Here is an 18,032-nt window from a genome sequence, read left to right as displayed (position 1 = left end):
AATCATTTCCAGTGGCAAGGTCACGTCACTGTAGGAGACTGGGATGGAGGTATAAGAGAGGAGGCTTGGTTTGTTTTGCAATGGTGTCTTTATTTTGAGTTTGTTATGCATGAAAACACACATATATATACATAGTTGTGAGAAATCTTCATGAAATGATGATGATCTTTTCATTACCTTCTTCTTTTAACTCCCTCTAGGTCTTCAGATGTTGAAGGACCCCCGGAATCTTGGAAAATAAAGTAGCTGTAAGTATTTATTCAAGGGAAATTCAATAATCTTCCTTCACAATCTCCTTTGGTGCTCAGGCTGAAAATGGTGTGTGACAAATTATAATCAAAGAAAAAATAGATGGGGATATATAGAAATGAGTGGAAAAGTAACAGATAACCTCTCTGTCTCCTCCCCAGCCTTTTTTTCAGGTTATGAAAGCCGACTAATTACCATTTAGATTCATGGGAGGTTAGACCGATGTAAAGGGAGGCTCACAATATTTAGTGGATTCCTCAATTAGTTTGTCCCTTTTTTCCAAAATAAGTATTCCGTTATCTGGCTTTATTTTCTACCCCAGTACCTTTTGGAATGTGTACTGCTCTACAGGCTAGGCGCGTTTAGGTGGAAAAACAAGAAGAAATATAATATCTGAAAGAGACTGTAGTTATAGATTCCTTCCCTTTAGAATTTACCCCAGGCGTCAGACTGGATCTGGATATTTTTTCTCTAGCAGTACCCCTGCGTGTCGGTAGGTGGCGTTGGTCGACTCCGCGTCCGTCATTGGCATCATGGTCACCGGAATGATGTTGCGGTATTTACTTAGACGGTGCCCCTGCGCGCTGACATCAGTTCTTTCGTTTTTTGGCGCCAGCCTAGCGCAGATCCGGAGAGAGCCACCCCTTAGTCGCTTTTTGACTAACTTTTTCTCGACTTTTGTCGACTTCTTTTTTGAGTCTGTCGACTCCTGGTGTGCGAGGAATGTCCCATCGTCAGACTGGGTTTAAACTGTGTGAGGCCTGTAACCGCCGGATGTTGGTTACGGACCCCCACCTCGTGTGCCTTTGGTGCATTGAGCGCGACCACGACCCTAAGTCGGGCTCCGACTTCTGGCCCTTGAATCCTAAATCTTTGCGGGAGCGATCCCAAAAGCCCTTGGAGGCCTGGCAGTCGGCTCTGCATTGATCGAGGTCCCGGACGAGAGGAAGGTCTCGGGACAAGCCGCGGAACCACCATCACCATTCATCATCCAAGTCTTCGCAATCTGTCAAGAATTCCTGTCATACAAGGGAAACACGCCCTTATGTAAACAGGAGAGCTGTTACATAACTCAAGGGAAACACGCCCTTATGTAAACAGGAGAGCTGTTACATAACTCAAGGGAAACACGCCCTTATGTAAACAGGAAAGCTGTTACATAACTCAAGGGAAACACGCCCTTATGTAAACAGGAGAGCTGTTACATAACTCAAGGAAAACACGCCCTATAAAGGGAGGAACCGGGAGGTACAAGGCTGTCGGATATTGTGTTTACACCGACGTACCTGCTTCGTGAAGAGCAGTGTTCCGGAGTGGTGCTCCAGTAAGGCAAGAACGGAGGTAGGTCGAGTCGTTACTCCCTGGGCCGTGTCTTGCCCCATCGTCACCTGTGAAGGACCCGGAAGCTCTACCGGTCAACCATTGAGCTTCGCTTTTTGACTCGGCTGAGTCCAAGCGCAGTGGCGCTTTTGCTGGTTGGAGTCGTAACTCCCAGCCCGACCAGAGACACAGGGACTGCCAGCTGTAACGCACACCAGGAGGTGTTTGCCGCGTTACAGACTCGGAAGTCCACAGGATCGATCGAGCGGCTGCTCTCGGTTCAGTCTTCTTGCTTGTGATTGGGGTATCGGTGACGCATCACCAGGAGGTGACTCCGCGTCCCGGTGCAGTCTGAGGAAGAGGTTGAGCGGCTGCTCCCTTCAGGTAGAGACCCCGGCTGGGTGTTTCCCTGACTCCTCGATTCTCCCCAACACTCTTCGTGCCCCTCACAGCCTACCGATTGGCATTGTCGGCCATTTCATTTCTGCCCTCTGTTGGCATACGCCGGGATCGGCGTATATGCAGAGGACGGTTAGGACCATCCGTGCTGTGGGCTGGTAACGTACTTAGCCTGGAGGATTCCAGTGACTATAACTTTTGTTTGTTCTTTGTATTTTATTTGCCTTCATTAAAAGAACTAACCCTTCACAAGTGGTTGCGTCCTCATTGTCGTGTCTGTTAAACGATCCTGAGACGTTCAGGGCGTTACAAAATATCCGACCTTAATAACACTAACTGTCTCCCGGTCGATAACAGACATGGCAACACTTGATGATGTGCTGGCTGCTTTAGCGGCCATGCAAGTTGAAGTGGCTGCCTCTAGGCAAGAAACAGCCGATGTAAAAGCCAGACTGGATGCTATCCAAATGGACCCGCTCACGCCCAGCACCTCCCTCACGAACCAGACCCCTGCGGTAGTAGTGGAAATGCCGGTAGCCATCCCCTTGGCAACACCAGAGAGGTACAGTGGGGATCCTAACACAGTGCAGGTATTCCTCACACAAGTGGCGCTACATTTATCATGCAAACCAAAGGCGTTCCCCACGAGTCAGGCTCGTGTGGCTTTCCTTATATCCTATTTGGCTGGAAACGCGGCACAATGGGCCGTACCTCTGGTGAGCAGGGACGACCCCCTCTTATGTGATTGGGGTGCTTTTCGCGAGGAATTCCTGAAGGTATTCGACAGAAGGGCTGACTCGTACACGGCGGACCGTGAAATGCTTGAGTTGAGACAGGGATCCAACGACCTGGTGCAGTATCTCAACGCGTTCCGAAGGCTGGTTGCAGAAACCAAGTGGCCTGTTGCTAAACAGACGGCGCTCTTCCATCAAGGGCTGTGCGATGAGCTCAAGGACGCCGTGGCTCATATTGACCCTCAACCCAAGACATGTGAGGGCCTTATCAACCTGGTATTACGGCTGGAACATAGGCTAAGTGAAAGAAAGGGGGATCATGGGAGAAAAGGAAAATCCCTTCCATCCTATGTGACGGTGGGAAGTCCTGAAACATCCACCGCATCCAAGGGAGAACCCATGGACATCAGCGCAATACGAGCGAGCCTTACAGCCACGGAGAAAGAGTCACGCCGTAAACAAGGATTGTGCCTATATTGTGGCAAAAAAGGCCACTACGTACGTGAATGCCCTGCCAAACCGAAGACGTCACGTTATCGGGCCAACCGGTCGGTAACAGCCGTGGTGGACATACCGGCGGAAAACTAGAGGACTCCAAGACCAGAGAAGGGGCATCTCGGAGTCACTCATCCATCCCTTAACTTTCCAACTCGGTCACTAAGGGACAACGACACCTGTTTATCACGGTGCACGTGGGAGTGCATGACCAGTGGATACCCGTTGTGGCCATGGTGGATTCAGGGGCCACTGGCATGTTTATGGACCACAACGAGGCATGCAGGCTAGGGCTAGTGCTTCTTCCCAAAGCAGTACCCGAAGACGTCTATGCGGTAGACGGAAGGCGATTGGTGACGGGGCCCATCGGACAGCACACGGGGGTCCTTCCGATGAGATATGGGAGGAACCATTTGGAACAAATCGATTTTAACATCATCCGAGCGCCCCAATATGGCGTCATATTGGGATTGCCGTGGCTACAGAAACACAACCCCTTTGTGGATTGGCCAACACATCGCATCGAAATGACGTCACCGTATTGCATCCTGCATTGTGGAATAAGAACGGAATCCCTTGACGCAGATGAGAGCGGGAGTCAGACGGTGGCTACAGCGGCAGAAAAAGATGTGGCTCTCCCCCAGGCTTATCACAGTTTTGAGGATGTATTTGATAAGGTGAAGGCGGAAGTGCTACCACCACATAGACAGTTTGACTGCCAGATCGACCTGGTGCCAGGGGCCAGCGTTCCCAGCGGCAGGCTGTATGCCCTGACGGAGCCTGAAAACGTGCATCTCCGGGGGTACCTGGATAAACTCCTCAAGCTAGGATTCATCCGCCCGTCCAAGTCTCCGGCCGCCTCGCCACTCTTCTTCATCCCGAAGGCTAATGGGGAGCTGAGAGCCTGTGTGGACTTTAGGGCATTGAATGCGATAACCATAAAAAATCGGTACCCCTTGCCTCTCATCAGTGTACTTCTGGAACAGGTCAAGAAAGCTCGTATCTACACCAAGTTGGATTTGAAAGGGGCATACCATCTGGTGCGCATGAGGGACGGAGACGAGTGGAAGACCGCCTTTAAGACCAGGTTCGGCCTTTTTGAGTACCTCGTCATGCCGTTCGGTCTGTGCAACGCCCCGGCAGCCTTTCAGTACTTTTTGAATGAGGTATTCAGAGAGGAGTTGGATATCTACGTGGTCGTATATATCGACGACATCCTCATCTATTCGTCCAGTGTGGAGGAGCACGTACACCACGTCAAAGCTGTGCTCCAAAAGCTGAGGGAAAACATGCTGTTTTGTAAACTCAGCAAGTGTGACTTCCACGTCACATCCGTGGAATTCCTCGGAGTGATGCTGAGTCCAGAGGGACAGGAGATGGCAGAACGAAAGATCAAGGCGGTGAAAGAATGGCCGGTGCCCCAAAGCGTGAAGGACGTCCAAAGTTTCATTGGCTTCGCCAACTTTTACAGGCGGTTTATAGATGGATTTTCAGGAGTGGTGGCCCCAATCACACAGCTACTGAGGAAGTCCAAGGAGTTTGTCTGGTCCCCTGAAGCGAACAAAGCCTTTGAGGCCCTGAAAAGCGCCTTTGGTAAGGCGCCGATGTTGGCTCACCCCGATCCGGATCTCCCCTACGTGGTGGAAGCGGACGCGTCGGATGTGGCGCTGGGGGCTATCTTGTCCCAACGCAACCACGACACAGGGGTGCTTCATCCCGTTGCGTACATGTCCCGCAAACTCAACGACGCCGAACGCAACTACCATATTGCGGAGAAGGAGCTTCTCGCAATCAAGGACGCCTTCACCGAATGGAGGCATTGGTTGATGGGGGCAAGACATGTGGTATCGGTGTACACGGACCATCGGAACCTACAGTTCATGACGGCCACTAGACACCTTTCTCCCAGGCAGCTGCGGTGGATGATCTTCTTTGCGGGGTTCAACTTCCGCATCACATATCGGCCGGGGACGGAAAACCGGAAGGCGGACGCCCTGTCCCGTCAATCTGCAGTTAAGGAACCATTGCCTGCAACCGAGCGTTCCATCATTTCCCCGAGGATGGTATTGGGGGTTATCCAACCGGATACTTTCCTGAGGGGAATAAAGAGAGGGATCAGGTCATTCGCATGGCGGAGGTGGCTCTTCAGTCACAGAGAATGGCAGCTGAAGGACGGGATACCCCTGAAGGGCAGGTGCCTATTGATACCCACGCCTAGGCTAAGGAAACAAGCATTCATCTGGTGCCATGACTCTCCATGCGCAGGTCATTTGGGCTTTGAAAAAACGGTGGCTAGCATGGGACGGCATTTCTGGTGGCCAACCATGAGAGTGGATGTCAGGAGGTGGGGACAGGAGTGTCCTACGTGTGCTACCATGAAGGCCGACCATGCCCGAACCCAAGGGCTCTTACATCCACTTCCGACCCCGGATAGACCATGGGATAGCATATCACTGGACTTCGTGGTGGGCCTACCGGTAGACCAGGGGAGGACGGCAATACTGGTGGTGGTGGATTACTTGACGAAAATGGGGCACTTCATCCCCTGCAAGAGAGTCCCTACGGCCGGGGAATTGGCGTCACTACTCCTAAAGAATGTGGTACGACTGCATGGATTACCTGGGGTGATCGTGTCGGACCGGGGGTCGCAGTTTACTGCGCAATTCTGGAAGACTTGGTGCACTGCGCTGCATGTTAAGACCGCCCTGTCCACCAGCTACCACCCTCAAACGGACGGCCAAACCGAGCGCCTGAACCAAACGCTCAAACAGTATCTGCGATGTTTTGTGGACCAGGGCAGGGAAGAATGGGTCGACTTGCTATGGGTTGCAGAGATAGCCTATAACAACGCCACTCACAGCTCCACACAGTCATCTCCGTTCTATAGCAACTATGGCCAACATCCCAGGTTCTTGCCATTTCTACATCCGTTCAGAGAGGACAGGATTCCCGCCACAGCGGACAGGGTGGCACACATAAAAGACACGTTGATGCACTCAAGGGCTGTCCTAATAGAGGCCAAGAGAAGATACAAGGCTGCGGCAGATAGGAAGAGAAGGCCCGGGCCACTGTACCGCACTGGAGACTACGTCTGGATATCCACAAGAAACATGAGGTTTCGAAAGAACAGTGTGTTCCATCCCAAGTACATGGGCCCCTATCGAATTACCAAGTGTATGGGTCCCGTGAACGTGAAGGTGTGCTTGCCCCAGTCATTGCGGATACACCCTGTCTTTCATGTATCATTGCTCAAACCAGCACCCTCCAAGCCGTCTGGGACACCTAGGCCGGTATGCGTGGAGTCGGAGGTGGAGTATGAAGTGTCGGGCATACGGGCGTCCAAATGGCGCAGGGGGAAGCTGTGGTACCTGGTTGCGTGGAAAGGCTATGGCCCGGAGGAGCATTCATGGGAACCGGCTGAAGGGGTTCATGCTCCGCGCTTGGTCTCCTTGTTCCATCGGCGTTTTCCTGCCAGCGCTGGACCCGTGGGGAGCCGCTGAGAGGGAGGATGTACTGTCAAGAATTCCTGTCATACAAGGGAAACACGCCCTTATGTAAACAGGAAAGCTGTTACATAACTCAAGGGAAACACGCCCTTATGTAAACAGGAGAGCTGTTACATAACTCAAGGAAAACACGCCCTATAAAGGGAGGAACCGGGAGGTACAAGGCTGTCGGATATTGTGTTTACACCGACGTACCTGCTTCGTGAAGAGCAGTGTTCCGGAGTGGTGCTCCAGTAAGGCAAGAACGGAGGTAGGTCGAGTCGTTACTCCCTGGGCCGTGTCTTGCCCCATCGTCACCTGTGAAGGACCCGGAAGCTCTACCGGTCAACCATTGAGCTTCGCTTTTTGACTCGACTGAGTCCAAGCGCAGTGGCGCTTTTGCTGGTTGGAGTCGTAACTCCCAGCCCGACCAGAGACACAGGGACTGCCAGCTGTAACGCACACCAGGAGGTGTTTGCCGCGTTACAGACTCGGAAGTCCACAGGATCGATCGAGCGGCTGCTCTCGGTTCAGTCTTCTTGCTTGTGATTGGGGTATCGGTGACGCATCACCAGGAGGTGACTCCGCGTCCCGGTGCAGTCTGAGGAAGAGGTTGAGCGGCTGCTCCCTTCAGGTAGAGACCCCGGCTGGGTGTTTCCCTGACTCCTCGATTCTCCCCAACACTCTTCGTGCCCCTCACAGCCTACCGATTGGCATTGTCGGCCATTTCATTTCTGCCCTCTGTTGGCATACGCCGGGATCGGCGTATATGCAGAGGACGGTTAGGACCATCCGTGCTGTGGGCTGGTAACGTACTTAGCCTGGAGGATTCCAGTGACTATAACTTTTGTTTGTTCTTTGTATTTTATTTGCCTTCATTAAAAGAACTAACCCTTCACAAGTGGTTGCGTCCTCATTGTCGTGTCTGTTAAACGATCCTGAGACGTTCAGGGCGTTACACAATCATCGGGTAAGTCGTAGCACAAGAAGAAGGCGAAGAAGCACTGTCGCTCTTCGCATTCGCCCTGTCCTTCGGCCGACGCGACGCGGGACCCAAAGCGTCGTCGATCTCCAGCTCTGCCTTCAGAGCCTGCTCCTGGAACAGCTCTGTGCTTCCCTCCCTTTTCCAGAGCTGGAGCGTCCCCTGCCCAGCTTTGAGCTTTCTACAAAGCGCTTCACGGTATCTTTGAGCAGACTGACTCCGTTGGTGCGTCTTTTGGCCCCGAAGACTCGCCTGGGGGCCCTTGGTCTTCGATGCCGGTGGCTTCGGCGCCAGAGGGCCCCTGAGTATCCAGGCCTAGATCCAGATCGATGATGGTGGACCTCACAGTACCTTCCTTGGTGCCGATTCCAGTGATGATGCCCCTGGCGCCGGTTGTGCCCCCGACTGGCGCCAAACCCAGCCTCCCCCCTGACTTGACGTGGGTACGAGCTCCAGAAGGTACATTTGTACCTCTGTTCCTTTCTAGTGTTCCTTTTAGGCCTGAGTGGCAACCAGAAGAGGGTGAAGAGGACTAGGAGGGATCTTTTGACCATTTGGCTGACCAGCTTGTGGAGCCAGACTAGCAAGAGGAACTGGGTGATGCCAGTGGTTTGGATACCTCCCCAAACCTTGGCATGCTCTCCCCCCTACCGTGGCTACGGAGGAGGGAGCTTTATACGCAGTGGTGTTGTGTATGGCAGCTAAAGCCATGGGCCTGGAGCTTCCTATGGTGGAAGTCATGACTAATCTCCTGACAAAGGTGCTTCAACCGGCAGCGGCCTCTTCAGAGCCCCTTCTGCCTTTTAATGAAGCCCTTACCGATGTCCTTCTGGGCACTTAGTCCAAGCCCAGCACAGGGGCTCCTCTGGACAGGATGATTGCCTGACGCCACCGCCGGTCCTGGGCAACCCACTTTTCCTCTCCCAACACCCAACCCAGAGAGCTTGGTGGTCCAAGTATTGTCCTCTAAGGGTGCATGCCCTACTGCTCCCCCGGATAGGGAATCCAAGAAGCTGGACCTCCTCGGTAGGAAGATGTTTTCTTCCGCCAGCCCAGCGCTGCAGTCAGTGAACACAGCATGCCTCTTTATTATACCCATACAGGGTGGGATACGGTTGCAAAAGTGCTGCCACAGTGCCTGGAGGAGGCCCGGGTCGTTCTCACCCGTGCGGTGGCTGAGGGTAGAGACGCAGCTACGTTCACCATCAAATGTGGGCTGGATACCGCCGACTCTCTAGGCAGAGCGCTTTCCATGTCATTAGCCTTGAGGCACTACGCCTGGTTGAAAACGTCTGGTTCCTCTGGGGATGTCCAATCCACTTTACTGGACATGCCCTTTGATGGCCGTAGCCTTTTGGTGACAAGGCCGACTTGGCGCTCGAGCGCTTCAAGGATTCTAGGGTTACGGCCAGACCCTTGGGCCTCACGGCAACCTCTAGTCCCACGCAGTCTCTTTTGCCCCTTTCGTGGCTACGGAAGGGGTGTCCCCCCACGTTCAACCCAGTCTAGCCACCGGGTCACGCAGCCTGCCCAGCCTGTGAATGGGCACAGACGTGGAACCCAGCGATGCGGGTCTGGGGGCCAGCGGGCAGGCCAGTCCACCCATAACCCCCTGCAGCAGCCTCCAAGCCCTCCTAGTCTGACCTTTCAGGGCCACCAGAGGCCAGTGGGCGGCAGGATTCGCCATCCCCTCCCCCACTGGCAAAACATCACGTCGAACAGGTGGGTTTTGCAGATAGTCCGAAAGGGCTACTCCCTCCCCTTCGAGACTACCCCTCCTTCCATGCCACCATCCTTCCATCATTTGTCGGAGGATCACTTAGCCCTTATCCGCCAGGAAGTTGCAGCTCTCATGGCCAAGGGAGCTATCGAAAGGTTCCCTCTGCCAGAAGTAGGTCATGGTTGCTGCTCCCACCACTTTCTAGGACCCAAGAAGGACAATGGCCTGTGTCCTATCCTAGACCTCAGGGCCCTCAACCGTTTCCTCCAGAAGGAGAAGTTCAAGATGCTCACATTGGGTCAGGTCCTGTCTGCCCTGGACCCCGGAGACTGGCTGGTAGCGTTGGATTTGCAGGACGCATATTTCCATATCCCCGTCCTGCTAGCCCACAGGCGTTACCTATGGTTCACGGTAGGCCACAAGCATTTTCAGTTTACCGTGCTCCCCTTTGGCCTCACCAGCACCCTGCGGGTGTTCACGAAAGTGATGGCGGTGGTCGCAGCGCATCTGTGCAGATCAGAGGTTCCAGTCTTCCCCTATCTCGACAGCTGGCTGTTAAAGGCAGATTCGCCCCAGGCTGTCGTCTCCCACCTCCCGACTACGGCAGACCTCCTGCACTCACTGGGGTTCACTATCAACATGCCTAAGTCGCACCTGACTCCCTCTCAGAAGCTCCCTTTCATCGGAGCAGTTTTGGATACCGTGCAGTTTTGGGCTTATTCTCCCGAGCAGCGAGTCCAGGATATTTGTCTATGATACCGATGTTTCAGCCTCTATTCCGGATTTCAGTGAGAATGACCCAGAGGCTGCTGGGCCACATGACCCGTGCATCCTGCTGGTGGATCATGCCAGATGGCATATGCAGGCTCTGCAGTGGGACCTGAAATTTCAGTGGGTGCAGCATCAGTGGGATCTTTCCGACTACATCCAGATCTTGGAGGGAACTGCGCTTCAACTGCAGTGGTGACTCACAAACCAAGCCTGGGTCCGAGGCAGATCCCTCTCCCTCCCTCAACCAGACCTCACAGTGATGACAGCTGCGTCACTCCTAGAATGGGGCGGCCATTTGGGAGTGGCGGAGATCAGAGGGGTCTGGTCTCCGTCGGAGTCCAGGCTCCATATCATCCTGCTGGAGCTCCGGGTGATTTGTCTAGAACTGAAGGCATTCCTTCCCTCTCTTGAAGGGAAGGTGGTGTAGATGTTCACAGACAACACCACCGCCATGTGGTACTGCAACAAGCAGGGCGGTGTGGGGTTGTGGACCCTAAGTCAAGAGGCTCATCGTCTCTGGACATGGCTGGAACATCAGGGAATGTCTCTGGTGGTTCAACACCTGGCAGGTTCTCTGAACGCCAGGGCAGACAAACTCCGCCGCCGGTGCCTGGTGGATCACGAATGGCGTCTTCACTCGGAGGTGGTGCAACGTCTTCTCCAGCGTTGGGGTGAGCCTTGGTTAGATCTGTTCACCACCAAAGAGTATGTGCACTGTCAGCAATTCTGCATGTTGGAATTTCCAAGGCGGCACTCGCTTGGCGACGCTTTTTGTCACGAATGGAACTGCGGCCTCCGGATGTATGACGTTACAACGCACACTTTTACAATGCATGCACTTACAACGCATTTTTTACAACGCATAATCCATTACAACGCATGACATTACAACGCATGACACTACAACGCATTTTTAAAAAATACCTTTACAACGCATTGCCATTACAACGCATACTACCTTTACAACGCATACCATTACAACGCATTATATTAAATTACATTTAAGGTAAGTATTAGATAGTATAGGGGCAAAAATTACTATTCTAACTCCAGGGGGTGCAACAGTAGGGTAAGTGTTGGATAGTATAGGGGTAAAAATTACTATTCTAACTCCAGGGGGTGAAACAGTAGGGTAAGTGTTGGATAGTATAGGGGTAAAAATTACTATTCTAACTCCAGGGGGTGCATCAGTAGGGTAAGTGTTGGATAGTATAGGGGTAAAAATTACTATTGTAACTCCAGGGGGTGCATCAGTAGGGTAAGTGTTGGATAGTATAGGGTTAAAAATTACTATTCTAACTCCAGGGGGTGCATCAGTAGGGTAAGTGTTGGATAGTATAGGGGTAAAAATTACTATTCTAACTCCAGGGGGTGCATCAGTAGGGTAAGTGTTGGATAGTATAGGGGTAAAAATTACTATTGTAACTCCAGGGGGTGCATCAGTAGGGTAAGTGTTGGATAGTATAGGGTTAAAAATTACTATTCTAACTCCAGGGGGTGCATCAGTAGGGTAAGTGTTGGATAGTATAGGGGTAAAAATTACTATTCTAACTCCAGGGGGTGCATCAGTAGGGTAAGTGTTGGATAGTATAGGGGTAAAAATTACTAGTCTAACTCAAGGGGGTGCAACAGTAGGGTAAGTGTTGGATAGTATAGGGGTAAAAATTACTATTCTAACTCCAGGGGGTGCATCAGTAGGGTAAGTGTTGGATAGTATAGGGGTAAAAATTACTATTCTAACTCCAGGGGGTGCATCAGTAGGGTAAGTGTTGGATAGTATAGGGGTAAAAATTACTATTCTAACTCCAGGGGGTGCATCAGTAGGGTAAGTGTTGGATAGTATAGGGGTAAAAATTACTATTCTAACTCCAGGGGGTGCATCAGTAGGGTAAGTGTTGGATAGTATAGGGGTAAAAATTACTATTCTAACTCCAGGGGGTGCATCAGTAGGGTAAGTGTTGGATAGTATAGGGGTAAAAATTGCTATTCTAACTCCAGGGGGTGCATCAGTAGGGTAAGTGTTGGATAGTATAGGGGTAAAAATTACTATTCTAACTCCAGGGGGTGCATCAGTAGGGTAAGTGTTGGATAGTATAGGGGTAAAAATTACTATTCTAACTCCAGGGGGTGCAACAGTAGGGTAAGTGTTGGATAGTGTAGTGTAATATTATGCGTTGTAATGGTATGCGTTGTAATGGTAGTATGCGTTGTAATGGAATGCGTTGTAAAGGTAGTTTTTAAAAAGGCGTTGTAGTGTCATGCGTTGTAATGTCATGCGTTGTAATGGATTATGCGTTGTAAAAAATGCGTTGTAATGGTAGTGCGTTGTAAAAGTTGTGTTGTAAAGGTTGTTCCCCGCGGCCTCCTGTACGCCTTTCCGCCTGTACCACTTCTGACCAGGGGGCTGAAGAAAGTCAAGCGTGCCCGGGCCCAAGTCATTCTTGTGGCTCCGGATTGTGCACACAGAGTCTGGTACCCAGAGCTTTTGAGCATGGCCATCGATCCTCCGATCAGACTGACTCTTTGGGAGGATCTTCTGTCGCAGCAGCAGGGGACGGTCCTTCACCCGAACCTGTCCAGCCTCCACCTACTTGCGTGGAGATTGAGCGGTGACAGTTGACAGCTTTTGACCTTCCTCCCAAAGTCTGTAATGTCATCTTGGCAGCCAGGCGTCCCTCCACTAAGACGGTATACGCCTGCAGATGGAAAAGGTTTGTGGCATGGTGCACAGCAAAGACTGTGGATCCCCTCTCTGCCCCTCTTTCAGAGGTTCTCTTGTTATATACTTTCTTTGGCCCAGCAGGGCTCTGCCTTGGGCATTCTTAAAGGCTACCTTTCGGTCATATCTGCCTTTCTTTGCCTTCCAGATCAGCCTTCTCTTTTCAAGTTCCCTATTGTAAATAGATTTCTAAAGGGCATTACTCACCTCTTTCCTCTTCTTCGTTTATAATGCCCCATTGGGATTTAAACCTGGTCTTAACCTTTCTTATGTGCGCTCCCTTCGAGCCTCTTCACAACTGTCCTCTCAGGCTCCTCACGCTGAAGACAGCTTCCCTTGTTGCCATCACTTCTGCTTGCAGAGTGAGTGAGCTTCAGGCTTTATCTTCCAAGCCTCCCTTTCTTGCTGTTCATCCGGACAAAGTAGTCCTTCGTACAAGGCCCTCTTTTCTTCACTAGGGGATTACCTCTTTCCATATAGGACAGACCATCACTTTGCCCACCTTCTTCCCACCTCCGCACCCTTACAAGAAGGATGAGAGACTCCACCGTCTGGACCCAAAACGTGTGCTGTCTTTCTATCTCGACCGCACAAAAGTTTTCCGGGTGGACGATCAACTTTTTGCTGGATATGCGGGAGCCAAGAAAGGTCGGGCTGTGCAAAAGTGCACCATCTCTCGGTGGGTTGTCCACTGCATTAAAATCTACTTCTCTTTGGCAAGGAAGTAAGCCCTGGTGGGACTGCCCTCCCACTCCAAAAATGCGACAGCAGCTACTACTGCCTTGGGCAGACCCCCCAGGATATAGCGGCATGGATTAGCAAATTTAGCGGCACAAATATGGAAATTTAGCGGCACAAATATGGAAATTTAGCGGCAATTTTGCGGCACTTTAGTTTGCAGTTTTTCCTACAACAAACACAGATATCTTAGTTTTTTGAAGTACTTAACAACATGAAGCTATGTATATTTGGTTTATTTACAATGTAGAGACTTTGTTTGGCTTCAAGGCTACATATATGTGATTAAAAAAACAATTAGGCCCCCCAGGGCCCGCCGCGTGCTCCCAAAAAGAAAGCAACCTACACACTTACAGGTGACACGATCCTGCGATTGGATTAAGTTAAAATGGCGTCTTTGTCCAAATTCCATGTCAATGTCTCTATGCGAATAACGAAATGATGATAGCTTATCAGAAATGTTCAGAAGCTTAGAAACTCAAATGATCAATTCTACATTGTCGTTCTGAGATTCTTTAATCAGCTGAAACGTAATAACAAACCAGCACAAACCACACTAAGGCTCCCCAGCCGGGTCCCGCATAGAAGCACCAGTAGCATAAACAGCGGAGGGAAACATCTTATGGGGGCCTATAGGATTTTAATTTCTGAACTGAAAACGGAATTGAGATTTTAGAATGCCTGAGTGAAACATCGGAGTGAAATAACCCTACACCATTTGGAATACTGAATCTGTGCATCTGAATGACTTTGTTTGAATAATCTTAAAACCCACATTAGAGTAATGGCAATAACTTTGGCTCTACATAACTGAGGTGCAACAGAGGCATAGTAGCATTGCCTGAAATTGATATCACTGACTTTTACTTCCAGACGCCTTATACATGCGATGTGCCTAACTGATGGAAAGGCATCTTGTTACAATCAGAAATGGTGGCTTGCAATCACTGCATCTATCACACTGGGTAAACTGGAGATTAGCAATTAGCGATCAGTGCCCTGCACCCTGCAGTGCAATCATTGCGTAGCATAACAAGTTTACGGGTCTTACAGCGTATAGAGCTGAAGTGCTCCAATCGTACCGTATAGGAACCGCCCTGATATCAGAATAAACTGCTGCTTTCGGGGACAAAGGTATAATTGCTTCCTATGCATTGTGCTTTATATAGGCATTCTGCCTAATCTGAATCCAGACTATTCAGTTTTTTTGTCGCACCTCACTTTATGCCTGTATGTTGCACTTACTACCCTTGCTCACGTAGCCCGAAAACTCTCCTGATGCAATCTAAAATGGTGGTCGATAACCACCATGATGAGTAAAATAGCCTGATCATAGATCATCGAGCGCAAGGAACATATTGAAATAGAACCAAGGAGCCAAGCACACTAAATGGTATATGCGCTGAGAGCGGGTAAAATCTGTTAGTGATGCAAATATCGCCTAATACTAGTGGTGAAAATAATTGTCTTGACAAATGCCCTGCCCAAAATCGAGACCACCGGAACCAACTAGCTAACTGGCACTGCTGAAAATTAAATGTTACTGAAAGGTAAGTTGAGAAATATTTTACCTGAAACTGTAAAACTGCATTATCACTTGCAAAAGTGCCGATTTCGCGGGCACTTTAGTAAAAAATTGCGGCATTTTTGCAAAAGTGCCGATTTCGCGGGCACTTTAGTAAAAATCGCGGCATTTTTGCAAAAGTGCCGATTTCGCGGCAAACCGCGAAATCGCGAAATCGCGATATCCTGGAGGGTCTGCTTGGGGCATAGAGTCTCACTCCTTGACATCTGTCAGGCAGCTAGACATTCACCAAACATTATTACCTGGAAAGCCAAGTCCGGAAAGACGGCTACTTTGGCCATCCTGTTCTCCAGGACTTGCTAGTGTGAACTTGGTTTGCAGACCCACCTCCGGGGCTGGCATTGCTGGAGTATCTATTCTAAAGGTAAGAAATCTATAACTACAGTCTCTTTCAGATTAACAAGTAACTTACCTTCGGTAATGAAGTATCTGTTAGAGACATATGTAGTTATAGATTCCTTACTTCTCCACCCATCCTCCCCGTTCTGCGAACTAACTTCTACGGATAGGGACTCCCTTCCAGGGCCCTAGTTATTTGCACCAGTGGTCTGTGTCTTGCATGGCTCTGTGCTGCTGGCATGGAAAGTCGTGTCAGAACTGATGTCAGCGCGCAGGGGCGGTGCCTAAGTAGATACCGTGACATCATTCCGGCGACCACAACACCAACAACGGACTCGTAGTCGACCGACGCCACGTACCGACTTGCAGGGGTCCCCGCTAGGGAAAAAAATCTCTGGATCCAGTCTGACGCCTGGGGATAATTCTAAAGGTAAGGAATCTATTATTACATATGTCTCTTACAGATACATCATTACCAAAGGTAAGTAACTTGTTCATTAGAGTACCCCTTCATCAACACCACATATAGCGTCTCCTTCTAGTCCTTCCTCCCTCCTTGTATATAACCCCAGCACTTTCAGGCGACTTCCTCCTTCATCTCTCCTTCTGGCTTCTCAGTTCCCCTTTCCTCTGGCCGGACTATGCAGGATTGGTTCTCCCTGTCCCTAAAGCCGCTTCCCAGTTTAAAAGTCGCCTTTTACTGTCTAGGTGACTGTGGTGTGGGCAGTTTGACCCCTTTTTCCTTTCTCTTTCAGGTCTCGTAACGCCAAGGGATCCATCTTGAGGACGATATGGCAATGTACAGGTAAGAGAAAAATCGCAGGGGCACAACCTCTCACAGTCCCTTTACCAGCTTGGTTCTCTAGGACTCTGGGCTGAGTTCACTCTCCATATCATTCAACTTTGGGAGATACTGCTATGTTATCTATTCTAAAGGTGCGGAATCTGAGATTAGAAGTATCCATAATTTGCACAAGTTACTTGCCTTAGGTATACTTGCCTTTGGTAATGCTCTTTCAGGTGAATAATCTGTCTATCCATAGAATTACCCTTCCACCTCTCAGTTCTACCCTTCCACCTCTCAGTTCTATGGCTTGGCCTCTTTACCATCTACAATGCTACTGAGTTAGATATCAGCACTCTATATCAGATATTTTGTTCCATGTTCCGCGTCTTGAGGGTGTGGGAGTGGAAAAGAGACTGGTTATACAAGAAACTGACATCAGCACCCAGGAGTGGCGCTTATATGTGGCTCCACTTCATCACTGACTTTGCAAAAGGTTTGCCAGTGTACAGCACTGCCTGCAGTGCTTTTTTAGTATATTCTGACCAGCTCAGCTGCAAACCTTTTTTGTCGAAATCTGAAAATTATGCAGCAGTTGGTGGATTATGTGGCAAGAGTGGTAAATTCCTATTAATTTGACCATGCTGCTGACGTGAAATCACTTAATTTTGGCAATCGTCATCAATAGATTTTCGACTAGGGTGCTGTCCAAACACGTCACCTCACTAAAACATAGGTGATATTTGACAGTGCTTCATTTAAAACACAAAACATACTGGCGGAAGAAAAACTTTTAAAGGGCCTTTTTAATTTTCATTCTTTATCTAATAGTTTTCAAGTTTTATGGGGGGCTGCTACACCATCTGGACTCCTACTTCCAGCGCCACTGAATTCTAGTGGCAATGCTTACAATTAACAAATAAGAATGGGAGCACACTGGCCCTGTTCCATGTTTTTACTTATTTAGAAACTATGAACAAAGAACATTGAGTGAAACAGCTTGTATCTCAAACAGGTGCACAGCCTATCGAGGACACTAGGGGGCATAACACTTCAGCACTTACGGAGGGAAGCTCCAGCCACTGGACCACTCCTATTTCCTGTAGGTATCTGAGCAATCATTGACCAGTCGGATTGTACATTGACACTTCACTTGGCCTGCACGAGATCATTTTTGGCGCCATTCATTAGGAACAGAGCTCTCTGTGGGCCTGGTCGCCGATAAGCTCTGTTGCTCCGGGGGTATCAGCTCCACGCACAGCAATGCTGCAGAACTGGAGCCAATTCACGTCTTGGTTCAAAGGGTTACTTTGCTTCTTTGGGGCCTTCCTGCTCACTTTGTTGACTTGGCTTCTCATATCAAACGTCTATAAAGGTACAGTACACCATTCATTTTAAGTGTTTTTTATTTCATGCACGTTCTGGTGGCAGCACGCGACGTGGGCGCGCGAGGTTGCAGTATGTAGAGCTCCCGTTTCGTCTTTTTTAATTTTATCCTTTATGGCAAACGCACAGCGAGGGGCTTCCCTTGCCCTTAGTAATGAACTCACTGTAATGTGAAAAGGGGCAGATAGTCAGCAGGCGCACGTCAGAATGACTGATTGCCCGTCTGAGAATAAAAGCTCAAAAATTACTACGGTGACCTGATGACTCTATGGCGCCAGGCAATCATTTTTCCAGTTCTGGGTTTTGATATACCAATAGAGTGCATT

The 18,032-nt window shown here is 49.9% G+C and overlaps 1 protein-coding gene across 3 annotated transcripts in view; it reads left to right on the top strand.

Annotated features, from left to right (window-relative positions):
- Positions 1–200: 200 nt before the first annotated feature.
- Positions 201–18,032, top strand: part of ADGRG7 (adhesion G protein-coupled receptor G7) — a 1,782,456-nt gene continuing 1,764,624 nt past the window's right edge. Inside the window, exons 1-2 of one of the 3 annotated variants that reach the window (XM_085622407.1) lie at positions 201–248; positions 16,292–16,341. Coding sequence is in view for 2 of the 3 variants with exons in the window: in XM_085622408.1 (XP_085478534.1) it covers positions 17,584–17,695 (112 nt within the window). In the remaining variant the exon portion in view is untranslated. Of the gene's footprint in view, positions 249–16,291; positions 16,342–17,412; positions 17,696–18,032 lie in introns of those variants that run through there. The other 2 variants (XM_085622408.1, XM_085622405.1) reach the window with 2 other exon arrangements.

This window comes from Triturus cristatus, chromosome 8, assembly GCF_964204655.1.
Source record: "Triturus cristatus chromosome 8, aTriCri1.1, whole genome shotgun sequence".
NCBI lineage: Eukaryota > Metazoa > Chordata > Amphibia > Caudata > Salamandridae > Triturus > Triturus cristatus.
This window is presented reverse-complemented; position numbering and strand designations above follow the sequence as displayed.